The sequence below is a fragment of the Mauremys mutica genome, chromosome 7, assembly GCF_020497125.1.
Source record: "Mauremys mutica isolate MM-2020 ecotype Southern chromosome 7, ASM2049712v1, whole genome shotgun sequence".
NCBI lineage: Eukaryota > Metazoa > Chordata > Testudines > Geoemydidae > Mauremys > Mauremys mutica.
In genome coordinates this window covers 14,022,173-14,037,635 of record NC_059078.1, presented here as the reverse complement: position 1 = coordinate 14,037,635, position 15,463 = coordinate 14,022,173, and the positions used below count along the sequence as shown (strand labels likewise).

The 15,463-nt window shown below is 40.2% G+C and overlaps 1 protein-coding gene across 2 annotated transcripts in view; it reads right to left on the bottom strand.

Moving 5' to 3' along the window:
- Positions 1-15,463, bottom strand: part of CNTN4 (contactin 4) — a 669,413-nt gene that overhangs the window by 134,236 nt on the left and 519,714 nt on the right. For both annotated transcript variants that reach the window (XM_045024546.1, XM_045024545.1), the window contains one exon: positions 741-944. In XM_045024546.1, the coding sequence (XP_044880481.1) occupies positions 741-944 (204 nt within the window). The remainder of the gene's footprint in view (positions 1-740; positions 945-15,463) is intronic.

Genomic DNA, 15,463 nt, shown 5'->3' with positions numbered 1-15,463 from the left:
ATTGTGACTGAAGATCTTGCATAACATACAGGCTATGTTTATTCCTCATATGAAGCAGATGCTAATAGAAAACTTGACAGCTTTTAGCTTTCACCTTTTTCTTTCATGCACTGGATAACCTATATTGGATTTAAGGGCCAAATTCTGCTATCCATTACTCCATTGACTTCCTAAAGCCTCATTTAAACACTGCAAGTAATCATGAAAATATGATTTATGTATCTACTAAAAAACTTAATGTGATACAGATCGATTTGCGGTATAAAATTAGAAATCTTTACTTATTTTTCCCTTTTTGTACCACTCCTCTGACTACTAAAAATAGCATTCATTCTACTGGGAACTATTGCCTAAGCTATTAGCCTCCAAAACAGCAAAGTACTTGTGTGATCATTTTTGGGCTGTATAAAATGAGCAAAACTGCAGCAAATCCACTAAAATCTGTTTTCTTCCCTGTCCTTGGTCAAGTGTCTCCAAGTTTGTATTTTATTTTACAACCATTGCGTGCTATTGTGGCATCTTCCAGTGACAAAGTATCTTTCACAACTACAGCTTTAAAAAATACTGATTTCTATGACATAGAACTGAAAACTGAGTCTGTGCATTCTTCAGATCCTCAGTGGATCTTTAGAAAGTTGAGACTATGCATTTATCTTTATATCTTATTTATCTTTTATTTCTTAATATTTGCACAATGATTGCTTCACACACACACAAAAAAATCAAACCAGATATCTTACCATCATTCCTCAGTATCAAAGGAGTTGGGGGGCCCAGAACTTTATTATTTGTTACAGTGTTTGTCACCACACATGTATAGTTGCCCACATCAGATGTTTCCACTTTTGCTATGTACAAATTCCCAGTCTCTTGAGAAACAAAGCGACGATTATCCTGGTGCACAAATGATGGGTATTCATTGAAGATCCATGCATAAGTCAGTTCTAGAAGTAAAAGGTATTATTAGTATTATTAACTTAATGCTTTTTAAAATTTAAAATATGGTCATCCCAGGGCAGAACTGAAACTCTGAAAATGAATTTCTCCCTGTCACTTGTACTTACAGTATGGGGACACTAACTCATAATGAAATGAAAATGTCTTGTTTGTACAATTATGATGATAATCTTCCATATGTGTACTGGTGCAGTGCTGTCTTTCTGAGTCTTCAGACAGACAGCTTATAGCTCCAATGCCTCTGTTGCCCCTCAACTTTTCCAAACCAGAACAAAATGAAATTAACGAGAATTTCATTAATGATATTCTGAAACTGTCAAGAATCATGCCAATTTCACATGGCTTAGAAAAGTGATGAGCTGTAGCACAGACAGGCGCTGGAGCTATTTATGGCAAAGATGACTCAAGAGCAGCCTTGCATAAACTAGGAGGGCTCTGTAAAGAAGCAGAAATGCAGATAGAGAGTAACTTATAGAATAGAGGGTTCTCACTATCTCGCTTCTTTTTCTGGACTATTCATTAATTTGGGGAAAAAAATAGTAAGAAAACCTGTCACATTTGGGTATAGATAATGCTGGTCTTGTTTAGTGGACTTTTACATCCATTGCAATGCTGATTTTTGTGGGAATTCTTTGATTTATACCCAAAGGTTCAGTTTTTTAAACAATTTCACCAAAAATGTCAGCTTTGTATAAAGCAATCTGATTTTTGTTTTTTTGTCTTTTTTTACAAATTAATAACCAGGATATCCTGTACCGACAATAAAACAGGTATGTAGTCTTAAAAATTTACACATTAACATATTTAAAAAGAAGCTGGTTAAAACTGAATATATTTTCCTCCTATACTGACTATGTCCAGGCTTCTATTTTTCTCTTGCAAGTGTTGAAAAAACTTTAGACACAAAGTATAACAGGGAATAATACAGCTGCTGCCATAGCATTTGGTCCCAATCTTGCAAAGTTACCGTGCTGGCTGACTTTTATGCCCATGTAGAATTCCCAAGTCACGGCCCCACAAATGTCTTTCTGCACTGATCATTTAGCAGGATCAGGCCTTCCACCATTATTCAAATGAAACGAACCATTGTCTTTGGCAGGGAAACTTACTTTGTAGTTCACCTTTAAGAACTGTTGAGGACCAGTGGACAGTGGACCAGCTTTCACAAGCAAATATCTACATCTTCGCTTCCAAAACTGCGCATCAAAATTGTGGGTGACTATGTTTGTATGTGCACATAACTCATTTGGCTCCACATCCAAATTTCTTTGAGTTTATCATCCACCATATCACAGAGAATTCAGACTTAATGGTTTGACAAGTCAGGAAGCTTTATTACACAGAAACAAAGTGTGGAACAATTGTTATGCCTTTGTCCCCAAGAACATATCTGTAACCGGGTGTGCTGACTCAGGAGCTAACTCAGCACTCTGTCACTCAAATCCCCATTTGTTTCTACTAACTGAGTTCTGATTGAAAGACAGGCAGTTGACAAAAGAGGATAATTAACTGAATGGGGATACAGCTGAGTGGCTAAGTGGGTAGAAGCAGCCCCAACATCTGGGCCCATATAAGCAGACAGGAAGGAAGGGCAGCAGGAAGAGTTGGGAGCCTGAAGGAAGGCAGAAGTAGACAGGACTGACTGTTGCTAGTAGTACTGTTCCCTTTGCTAGCAGCAAGTGGGGAAGCTGGCTATGAACTATAACTATATGTGAACAACCCTATATGCTGTGGCCTACTGGAAGAATACAATAAATAAAGGTGGTGGTGAAGGAGACCTGGAGAAGTTGTGGTCTGTGGCCTGAAAGGACTCACAGGGGACCACCCCATAACAATCTCATTTTTCCTGAGTCATGAAGAATACTCTTAACTTTATTTCTTCTTTCCTTTCAAGATAAATTAGGGTGGAATCTGCCTTACTCTGTTCTTGTGAACTGTATGGTTTTATACTTTGGATTTTTTTAATACACTAAATTAAGTAGCTATAATCTTTAATGTGACTAATTAGATAATATTTTAATTTATAACATGCCTTTGGAAGTTATTTGCAAAAGAAAAAAACAGTGAGTGACATACTGCATACTCTGATTGCAGAGTTTATAAGTTAGGTTAATGTAATATAACCCCATTATATTTGTCTAAGACTAATACCCAAACACTGAAAATGTTTGAGAAATTACAGTAAGGAAAGATCACTGTAGCTTTGTAAAGGGAACATTAATTATAGTAAACAGCATATTCCTAGTTTAATACTCTAATGAGCCATAATTGTAATTGACCTCAAGTACTGTTATGTACTTTAGGAAATACAGTCTGTCCTAATGTTCCAGTGTTTACACACATAGGAGGGGGTATGCAGATTGTTGTGTTTTTCATTTTATTTATTATTTTTTTAATGACAGGATTATAAAATGTCTGCTTAGACTTCTTGGAAGATATAATTATGTTTATGTGGGAATATCTAATCATTGTATTTACACATGTGCATCTAATTATAAGTAACCCCATGCTGATGTCAAGAGGATACTTCGAGTAAACAAGGTAGCACTTCTCAGCAGGCTTATTATTTTCTGCAAGTATTTAGATTTTTTTTTTTAATTTACTCTTGGTGAACAATTAACTTGTTTCCCCCAGAAGCATCCAACAATAGACAAACATTTTCGCTTTGGAATGCAAAGAGCAGCTTTTAGCTCTGAGTGAATCTCCCCAGACCTTGGTCCCCCCAGCAAAATACGGAAAAGCCTAAGACAAAAATGTTATGTAGTAACTACAGCACAGGCAATTAATAGCGTACTCCACAATTTGTTTGACTCGAATTCAGTGCCAGTTTAGAAACCCTGGGCAAGCAGATTGCAAGAGTGAAGAGGGCTGTGTGGATGTTGTATGCAATGGGGAAGACTGATTTAAAAACCAGCTAGTGATTTTGAGTACGTCAATGATTGGGAGCTCATCTTGAGGCAATTTAAAGTGGACACATTTACAGAGGATGGATGCTCAGCACTTTCTGAAAATCAGGTTCCTTTAAGTTGTCTCAAGTTGGGTTTCCCTCCCCCACCCTCAAAAAACAAAAAGAGGAACCCCAAATCACTAGCCACTTTTGAAAATCTCAGCCTTAATAAAGATCTAATGATTTAGTATCTCTGCCTTACTCTGATTCTAACACAGTTACACTGCACATATACTACAGCTATATGACCAATAACTGCTGTAGCTATAAGGCATGAGACAGCATTACCAAGTCAGCTGTGCTGTGTAGTATTTAAAATAACTGGGTGATACTATTCAGAGTTCTAATTTTTTTGTTCTAAAATAACTGGGGAGTTTTTATTATTGTAGAATTACAGTGAGTTTGAATCAAGTGATATAATAAAAAGGATGGGGGAAAAAAAACAGACTGGAGAAGCCTTAAGTACATTTCCTTGTGTAGCAATACATAAACACATACTGTACCATACTCAATTTGATTTCCTTAGAGATCCCTGTGCAATATTTATGTCTTTTCAAACTTGACAGATTTATTTTGATAAGGTTTCACATACTAATTGCTCTGGAAGTGACAGACAGTTCCTGTCCCATAGGCAATTTGTAACATCTGAGTAAACAGACACTTAAAATACAGAACGAGATAGCATTTGGTGATTCTGGTGGGTGACTGAAACACTTGTGTGGGTTATAACAAGGTGCCTCACAGTGTAAAGGTTGTACACAGACTATACCAGGTATCCTTTGAAGACTTAACGTGATGTTCTGTTTTCTAACTTGGGTTCCTTCGCATGTAATTTTGGCTACCAGACAATGTTTTACTACAATGCATAAAATGTTTTATTTGCCTTTTAAAAATACATTAAACTAAATCTCTTACATGTGGTGCACTATTTTACACATTTTGACCCAGATTTGAAACTGGTGAAAATCTGTGAAGCTTGATTGGTTTTCAGTCGATTGATACCAGCCGAGGAACTGGCCTTTTATACATAATGTACCTTTCTTTTCCTAGGGAGATGCACTTTCCACGTGGGGAGGTGTTTTGACTGCATGCATTTCCAAAAGAGATAAAGGTGTGTCAAACAAATCTAAAAGACTGCTGGCAAATTCACACTTTGACAGGGATTTCAGGCCTGGACAGAGGAAAACTGCTATTTCTGAACTTTTAAGGCATGATCACAGGCTTCCACAACTTTTTAAAATTCACTGGATTCAGGACGTTAAAGAAGAAACTTTTTTCACTATACTGTCCATGTTAAGAACTTTTCCTTATATATACACACATGTATGCTGCTGATCAAGGAAAACTGGTGGCATCAGCTTACGCTGCTGTTAGTGCTGTACATACTTGGGATGCTCAGTGCAATAGCAGTAAGCTTATCGCACACCAAGAGAAGGAAAGCAGATTTCCTTTTGTCAAAGAATGAACCTCTTTGTTCACAAGGTCACAAGATACTAGGATCTGCTCTAAGGCTCTGGAGCAATGAAGCAGAGATAATACAGATATGGAACAGCATGTTAAAACTCTATAATATCCCTCAGAATTCAAGAGAGCCTTTGGTAAATTCAAGCACAAGTAAAGACTGGTGAAGCAAAAGGTGGGGAACACATTAGGTTGTTGAGAGAAGTTTGGTCTCACTCTGGCTAAAATAAAAGGTGGAAGAGAAGTGCAAAGATATATAGTCACAGAAATGGAAGTCATATAAACATATGACAGAGAAATGTACCACACAGTAGTACCTAAGAATGTACTGCATTTAGTTAGCCATCAACATTCACCAACAAGAGTAAATACCATAAGCTTTTAGGGAAAGCCTGGGCACACAGCGATAACAGAGAACATATTAACATTATTAATATTAATATATTTAATTTTATGTTATGGATTAGTGATCAGCACTGGAATGTGATAGACTGCATGCTACACGTGGAATATACATTTCAAACACGTCCATCTAAGGCCGTGGTTCTCAAACTTTTGAACTGGTGATCCTTTTCCCATAGCTAGCCTCTGAGTGCAACCCCCCTTATAAATTAAAAACACTTTTAAAATATATTTAACACCATTATAAATGCTGGAAGCAAAGCGGAATTTGGGGTGGAGGCTGACAGCTCGCGACCCCCATGTAATAACCTTTTGACCCCCTAAGGGGTCCCGACCCTCGGTTTGACAACCCCTGATCTAAAGGACATCAACCTTTATCCCAGTTCAAAGCCCCATGAATGTTCTTGGCTTCTACTCAGGTGCAATATTAAAAGATAGGAACCCTTTATTTAAATTATTTCATCATCTTCATAGATTTCCCCCACTACATGCCTGAGCGTGACAATTTCGCTCCACAACAGTTTGGACTATGTCTGCATTTCAGAATCGAGTATGTTGATCACAAATCCATATTCTATACTATAAGAAACAAACAAAAAGAACCCATTTACAAATCTCAGCCAGGATTTAAAAACAAAAAGTTTTAGGCTCTTGAGTCCATTCCTAGATGGCTAAATAAATGGCCTGATTTTCCAAAGTTTAGAACATCCAATAACTCCCATCGACTTCACTTAACACTTTTGTAAACTGACCAATTATTTAAGTTACTTAAATAAAGATTTTGGAACCTAATTTAAGACACTAATTTTTAAAAATCTTTTCCCAGATACTGTCTCTTCTGGCCTGTTATATGCCGGCAAAGTTCCGCTTTTTGCTGAAGAAACCTCTCACACAAGTTGCCACTAGAGAATCTACAGATAAAGCAGACAAAGGCAATCACTCTGCACCAGAAACAGTATCACTAGACATGGCCTGACTGTGGAATGACGGGAGACGGAAGTGTAGAAAGATGTATAGAGCATCATACAGACACAGAGAAAAATGGCATTTTAGCCCGGCAATGGAGGAGGACAGAAGGAATCAGCAGCCTCATCACTCTGTCTGCCCCTTGTGTCTTCTTTCTGCTAGCAGCATCCACTTGCTCGCTCATACTGAGATATCTGTGCCTTCTGTTTGATTTATCATCTGTGTCATTACTTCCTGTCTGGCTTCTCTAGAGTACCTTACATTCAGATGCATGCTTAGTTTGCTATAGTATCATCTCATTCAACTCACAGAGGTTTTATAATGTAAGTAGAAAGTGCAGTGTCTTCAGGAACATTTGTATCTGAGAGACCAGTTTTGCTGCAGATGTGCTCAGTCTTCATTCTCTGACAGCTAAACCTGATGAAAAAGGGATTACCCCATTCTGGCTCTTTTATAGAGCTTGCATGTTACTGTGAACACATGATGCTCTTTCCAAGGTGCAAGCTAAATAACTGTAGTGCTCTTCAAGCTGGCAAAGGTTCTCTTGGTCACTGGCCTGGTTCTCTGGGACTCTCGTTATAGCTCTCTAAGAACTGAGATTGGCCAATTTCCTCTTTAAATGTAATCCTTGAATCATAACCATATGACTTGTGAATATGTAATTTGACATTCCTCATACTGTCTTAAATGTCTTGCATCTTGTTGCATGCTAGATTGACTAAATAACCATAAGTCCATGACTCCAGATTTCAGAAGCTAGCTGCGCTGGATGACCTGAAAATATATGCATTGTAGCCAAGACTAGTTACTTTCCTAGGACATTCATAATACCCTGGACAACAAAAACCTTCTGTACATGCAAATAATAAATAAATAATAATGGCTTGCTCTTACACAGCACTCTTCATCAGTAGATCTCAAGGTGCTTTACAAAGGTGGTCATTATTATTTATCCCATTTTACAGATGGGGAAACTGAGGCACAAGGATCTGACTTGCCCAAGGTCACCCAGAAAAGCAGTGGCAGAGCCAGGAACTGAACCAAGGTCTTCTGAGTCCCAATCCAGTGCTCTATATATGTCCTCTATAAGATATTCTTGTTATCTATAGGTACAAGGTGCCTGGGATGCCAGTGGACAAATGGTCCTGTCATTAAAACAATGAGGAGTCCGGTGGCACCTTAAATAAATCTGTTAGTCTTTCAGGTGTCACTACACCGCTTGTTGTTTTTGTGGATACAGACTAACACAGCTACCCCTCTGATACTTGGATCCTGTCATTGTGCATGAGAGCTTAGGGATGGAGTCACCCAATTATTTTCTGAATTTGGTTCAAGGGAGTGCTACTCGGGAAGCAACCATGGATTCTCTTTACTCTGACAAGAACTATTCCCTTGAGTACCATCATGCACTTCTCAATAGTATTCAGTTCTCCTGAAAGGCAGGCACATAATCAGGGGCGGCTCCAGGCCCCAGCATGCCAAGCGCGTGCTTGGGGCGGCATGCCGCAGGGGGCGCTCTGCTGGTCGCCGGGAGGGTGGCAGGTAGCTCCAGTGGACCTCCCGCAGGCGTGCCTGCGGAAGGTCCGCTGGTCCTGCGGCTTCGGTGGAGCATCCGCAGGCATGCCTGTGGGAGGTCCACCGGAGCCGCGGGATCGGCGACTGGCAGAGCGCCCCCCGTGGCGTGCCGCCGTGCTTGGGGCGGCAAAATGGCTAGAGTCGCCCCTGCACATAATCAAGCATGACCTACCCGAGGAATACCTCAGACTCCACACTCCTCTCCAGAAACTCAAACCTCTGCCCAAACTGAGAATTACTTTCAGTCATACTAGAAATATGATTTTACCACATTCTATAGCAAATCCCTACATATGAATCCGGAAGAGAGAAGAGCTGAATCACCAGGCTATAGAGTTGTTCTTACTTTCTCTCTCTGGCCTAATGAATATATAAGTATGAACACAAAGTAGAACACCTTCAATAGGAGAGAAGGTAGCCTATTGGTTAGGATGTTCACCAGGAAGGAGAAGATCTGAGTTCAACCCTGCTCTAGGATGCGGATTTAAACCTCGGGCTCCCACATGACATCCCAGACAAGTGCCCTAACCACTGGGCTAAAGGCTATGGGGAAGGAAAGGAATGGACACATAGACACACACACTGTCTCTCTCTCTCACTTCTGAAGCTGACCCTGAAAACCATTTTTCTAACCGAAACTAAATGGATCATTCTATATCTGACCTATCAGTCCTCATCCTCAAAGGAAACACGCACAACACTTTCAAAAGACAATCCTGGGAGCTTAAATTCATTACTCTGCTAGACACCAAAGATCACCTGGACTGAACAGAGACCCTGGATTTATGGCTTATTACCATTAACCCCCACTTTTTGTCCTTTGACTGCAGAGGTGTTAACAGGCCACTTTATCTTGAATGGTCCCTTACAATCTGAGCTAACTACTTCTGCTAAACAATCTGTTCCACTTTGCATTTTGCTGAGAGACTAGGCATTCCTTTCCCAGATCCGAAGAAGAGCTCTGTGTGGCTTGAAAGCTTGTCTCTCACCAACAGAAGTTGGTCCAATAAATTATATTACCTCACCCACCTGGGCCAAATTCACAGACTGTTTTGGGTTGACCGAAACTGAACTTTTAGAGAATAAACTACGGATCCAAAAATTTTTGCCCGGCTCTGCCAAAGTGGCTCTCAGTTACACCATGAAATATAGATGATCTCTGTGGTATTCAATGTCCACTCTGCATTTATGTTGGTGTGAATGGGAGCAAAATTTTGCCCACAATATTTCCAAAGAGCATTTGGGAAATATATTCTTTGCATTGCACTTTCCCACATATAGTGCTTGGCAATTTTTTGCTTAGAGCACATCTGAATATATAAACCTTGAACAGTTAACATTTTTGTATATATCCTTCCCCTTTCACATTTCCATTACTCCCTGTTATGTGGCATGGCCCAGCATATGTGGCATGGCCCAGAACCCTGGCAGATTTGCATTTAGCTGATGAGAGTCAGATTTCATTACATTTCTAATTAATTGATGAGAATCTATATGAAACAGAGCGTAATCCCCAGTACATCCCCAGGACAACACTGCAGCATACTTTCTACTTTAGGAAAAGATACAGACTTAAAGGAAGTTAATGTTAATTGCAAAATGTTCTCAAATAATAACTTTTACAAAGTTGTCAAAAATGTTACTGAAATCTGAACAGGACTTATGCTTTGAATTACTATTTTAATTAGACAGATGATTTGCCAAAATAATGTTCTCTCAGGCTACCATGTATTTTTAACCTTTTTTTTTCCTCTTAGTGAATACAAAATGCAGATTTCATGTCTCATACATTAACAGCTTCCTTTTTGGTATTGCTTTTAGACAAAATATACATTTTCCATAAAGAGAGGTCCTGTCACTGAGCAAATTTAAAAGGTCTATATAATGATTATGGAAAAAGCTATTAAAACATCAAGATTTCATGTACCATAAAGCTAAATGGAAGAGTAAAAAATGTAAATGAGTATTAACAACAAAATGGGGAATGTTTATAATTTTTAATACAAACAGTGTGCTGTAATATGCAATGTTAGATTTTACAGGCTTTACTGAAAGTTACAAAGATATATCAGATCATTAATAGTTCCTCTAATTTATATACTATCACCCAATATTTCATCCTCAACAAGTGGGTAAAAATTGCGACTCCCTTTTAATCACAGAGGTTGCAACATTTGCTGTAAAATCTCATATAGACAAAGAATGTATACAGATTTTAAAAGATATGTATGCCACAAATTCACTGTATGATCTTGGGAAAATCATTCAGAATGTTTGTGATTAGTTTATCATTGGTAGAATGGGGATATTTATACCTTAACCACTTTTTAAAAACTATCTTTAACCCTGGGATGAGAGTGGTATGGGAAGGCCTAATCCAGCTACCAGTGGAGTCAATGAAGGACTCCCATTAATTTCAACAGGGGTCGAGCCTCAGTATGAAGTATCTTTATTTATTCTCTTCAGATAGTATATGGCTCTAGCTATGAACTTTAAATGGAAAATATCTACTTTATCATTATTGCTAGTATGGCAAACAAACAAGCAAAAACTCCTGAAATAAATCAAACTTATAATTAAAAACATAAAACAAAACAAAAAAGCCCACCCCAAAAGGACTTTTTACCCTACTAGGGACTTCACTTAAGCTCAGAGATTGTTATGAAATATTCATATAATGGCAGCACCCAAAAGCTCTATCTCCATGTATCTTATCTATGCATTTCTAATGCTCCCATCCACACAACGTCTGGACACTGATTGCACTGTAGGGCATACCATTGTAACAGAGTTCACTACATTAGTCTGCAAAATGTCTAATCTCTCCCTGCTGAATTCTGCAGAAAGAGACAATTCTTTTGGCTGTCTTCATTGTACACAAAAAATATCTTTACTCTTTGGAAAGTAGGCTAAGTCTCCAAGCTGCTGCAACAGTGAGTATGTGCTCAAATTGAGGGGAAAAAATGTCAGTTAATGTATTTCTTGCTCCTTAAAGTGTCTTAGATTAAAGCCATGGTATGACAGACAGAAAAAGGCTTCCAACCTGAATTACTGTCTCCGGCACCTGTCACGACTGCACTGCCTCTTCACCAATCAGATTAGCAAACCACTCCGCCCACCCTTCAGTGAGAGGTGGCGTCTCATATAAATAATACAAATTATTTTACAATGCTGAAAACAAATGATCGATTATTGGCTTTGAAGCCTCCCCCTGAAGAAGTGAAGATGGATGCAGATACATACTCCCCTCTATCCTTGCAACAGGCACTCAAACTTCTTCCCACTGTAGAGATGGTTGAAGCCAAGTTTTGTTAGGCTATGGCTACACTACAGAGCTTACAGCGGCGAAGCTGCACCGATGCAGCGGCAGCACTGTAGTGCTGCTAATGCAGATGCTCTAAGCCAACGGGAGAGAGCTCTCCTGTCGACTTAGTTACTCCAGCCCCCGCGAGCACTGGTAGTGATGTGTGTAGGAGAAGCTCTCCCGCCAACATAGTGCTGTCCACATCGGTGCTTAGGTCAGTGTAAATGGGGTGGCATATTCATACCCGTGAGCAATGTAACTTAGAGCAACCTAAGCTGTAGTGTGCACATAGCCTGACACTCTGCAACCTTTCGGAAAGTGCCCTAACTGGGCGCCTCCCACGTGTGTCTGTGTTCCCTTTCTCCCTCATCTGCCTGCTTCCGTTCTGGGTCTCTCTCTGTACAGGAACATAGGCCAGGGGGAAGGGGGATGTCATTCTCACTCCCCATTGCCAGTTTAAACCTAATGGCAGGTTCAGGAATTGGAAGAGGAGAAGCAGATTAGCTGGAGAAAAGGGGCATGAGGCTACTAGAAACGGAGCTCTCCTGCAGAAAACCCTCCTCCAGGCCAAACACGTTCACATTACATGAACACTCCATCCCCTTAAATGCAGCCATTCCCTGTGGAGAAGAAGTTCCAGCCCCAGTCTGCAGGGACTTCATTAGCAGAACTCCAAGCATGAAGATGCTGCAAAACTGGCTCTTAAACAGAGCGTGGGGTGGGAGGAGGAGGAAGTGAGGGCTTTTTTTAATGTCTTCATTGAGTATGAAGGGAGTCACCTCTTCTGTCCCCCTCCTCTGTAAATTGTAGGCCTGCTCCTGAGGCTCGATGCTCTGCAGGATTCTCAGTTCCCTCCATTCTCATGGCTTCCTGAGACCAGCAGCACATCCACTGCTTTAGTACCGCACTCCTGATCTCCCAGGAGAGAGGACAGCTCATGTTGCTCTGAGTACTCCAGACTAGCGATCCTAAGAACAACTCCCTTTGCTCCTGTGAAGTACTGAACACTATATTACAGATCACATTTGTTTTTACACCCACACCCACATCCATACACAAACTAGTGATAGGTCAAGCATGCGAATGTAACCACCTACATAGGAATCATATTTGACATTAGGTGGCTGGTATTGTGGCTAGAGAACAGATTTGCATTTGCCTTGATAAATGACGATTATTGCTAAGCTATAGGTAATGGATAAAAATATGCTATTGCCATTCATATAATACAGCAGCTTGTGACAGAAGACCATATATTGTGCTGTAAGCTATCATGGCAAAGCCTCAACGATACCAAGCAAAAGGGCCCATGGTAGATTTATCTGAAAATGTCTTGGCTATGGAGGGTTGAAAGCAGACTCTTAACATTATATTTAATATGCTTGCTTGAATTTCCATAGTAATTTCCATGGAGACTTACCTAACAAAGTAACAGGAGCCAGTATTTTGCTGCATTTCCCCTAGCAGCCACAAACGGAGGTAACAAGAATACAGAACTGACACATCACATACATCCCAGCTGTCTCTGGTATCTACCATTCCATTCCTTCTCCCAAATGCTGCTATTCTTCACTTTTATTTCTTTACACCATCATCTATTTTGTAACATAAAAAGTGCAGAGGCTCTGGGAGGGCGGGGAGCTGAAGAGCGTTGGAATATGGCTGTTTCCTGCCAGATATTACCCTGAACAAACACTGTGCACCGAGACACGCAACACTGTCTCACAAAGCTCAACACTGTCTCACAAAGCTCATACCCAAAGATGCAAATATGGCTGTTGTCAATATGCTCTTGTTATTACAACCAGTCAAACTCCTGTGCCTATGGTGTGGGGACGAATGTGACCTATTCTTAGGTTGTTTCAATCCACACTTTAAAGCACTAGCACCTTTGCTCGCTCTCTCTTTTTTAACTAGTCTTTACTGTTGATGTTCATTCAATTTTAAAATAAAAGAGGAGGCCCTGCAAAAAACTGGGCTCCCATTAACTTCAGCACAAATTGAAGAGGCTTAGCATCTCGCAGGATCAGACCCTTAATGAGAGGGACAATCTCTTACTTTTTATCACTGAATTTTCAAAGAATCTGCTACAACTTGCATTCACAGGTTTTTAAAAAAAGATACACTACTGGTCTAGTACCAATACGCTCCTCAGGGAAGAAAGACATGAGTAGTGAAGCTGTCAGAGAAACCACAAAAGGAGCAGGAGAGGAAAGCAGTGATATGTCCCTTCATTTGGTCCTACTCAGTGAGCCTGCAAAAATCCTTCCGTTTTCCACTGTACAGATGGGGCTCTGCAGCTCTAGGGCAGAAGGAGGGGGAATGAAGTCTATGAGCAACCATTGTTCATGGAATACTCCCTTCTCAGCCAGGTAGATGAATTAGTACTTCTCTAGATGAAGACAGGGTTGATCCCAGGGCAGTCTGGTGACTGGTGGCACAATGCAACTAAAGGGGAAGAGAAGACAAGGCTTCATCATGGGGTTGGAGCTACCAATCTGTGAGATTTGATTAACACAATTCTGCCCTGTCTCCAGCCTCCCAAGCTCCTTCTCACTTGAGTGGAGTGTTTGTCTGGAATTCTGCAAGATTTGTTGTCTTAAACCTTTGTACTGGTGACCCCTTTCACAAAGCAAGCCTCTGAGTGAGACCCCCCTTATAAATTAAAAACACTTTTTTTCCTATTTAATACCACTATGAATGCTGGATGCAAAGCGGGGTTTGGGCTGGAGGCTGACAGCTCACAATCCCCCCATGCAATAACCTCACGTCCACCTGAAGTGTCCCGACCCCCAGTTTGAGAACCCCTGTTGTAGAGTGTCCTGGCTTCTCTGCCTCTCTCCCGTGAACTGTACTGTGGCAGTAAAGCTAGATATATTATTAGTTATGCATAATATTTGTTGTGAGCTTAGCCCATTTCTCTTTTCACAAAATATTTATTAGTTGATCCCCCAATTTCTATCCATGTATTAATTTTTAAAAAAATATCTGCTTAATAATTTAATGGTCAGTGGTGCTTGCACTCACAACTCTCTCTTCACAACTCAAAAGATCTCTCTTGAGGAGACAGAAGCAGCACCGAATAAAATGAAGAATAGTAAAGCAGATGGTGAAAGTGAGATAACTTGATATGATCAAGGCGATTGGAGATACTGGTGTAGAGTGTCTTCACAGATTATTATGTGTTTACTGGGATCAAGCTGTGATCAACCCTGATGACTGGAGAATGGGGTTGATGGTGCCTCTTTTGGAGAGTAAGTGTGATGCAAATTATTTTAACACCTATTGGGGCATCAGCCTGTTAAGTCAGCCTCTCAAAGTCCTTGAGAGAGTTTTGGAGGCAAGATTGAGGTGCGAGATGGAGGAAAATTTAGGAGATGAGCAACATAGCTTTAGGAAGGGAAGGAGTACTACAGATACAATATTGGCAATGAGACAGAAGTTTGAAAGAATGATAAATGGAGGCCATAACTGCTATGTAGCAGTTATAGATCTTGAGAAAGCACGTCTCTTGGTTCTGCAGCAGTTGGTGTTTGGAGCACTGAGCTGGATGGGAGGGGGCCTGCAAGAATTGGAGATGATAGCGGGTCAAGAGCTAAGGTGTAACAATACATGGAATTTCAGAGACTTTTGAGATGACCATGGAACTGAGACAAGACAGTGTGCTGAGTTTACTTCTCTTCATCCTGGCTATGGAGTTAATTAGTAGGAGAACCAAGCCTGTGGAGACACCGAGAAAAAATGATGTCTGCTGATGATCTGGCCGTTTTGGTTGATAGCAGAGAGGAATTGGTAAATACAGTATCAGAGGGGCACTGGTGTTTGAAGATCCTGGTTTGAAGGTAAACACA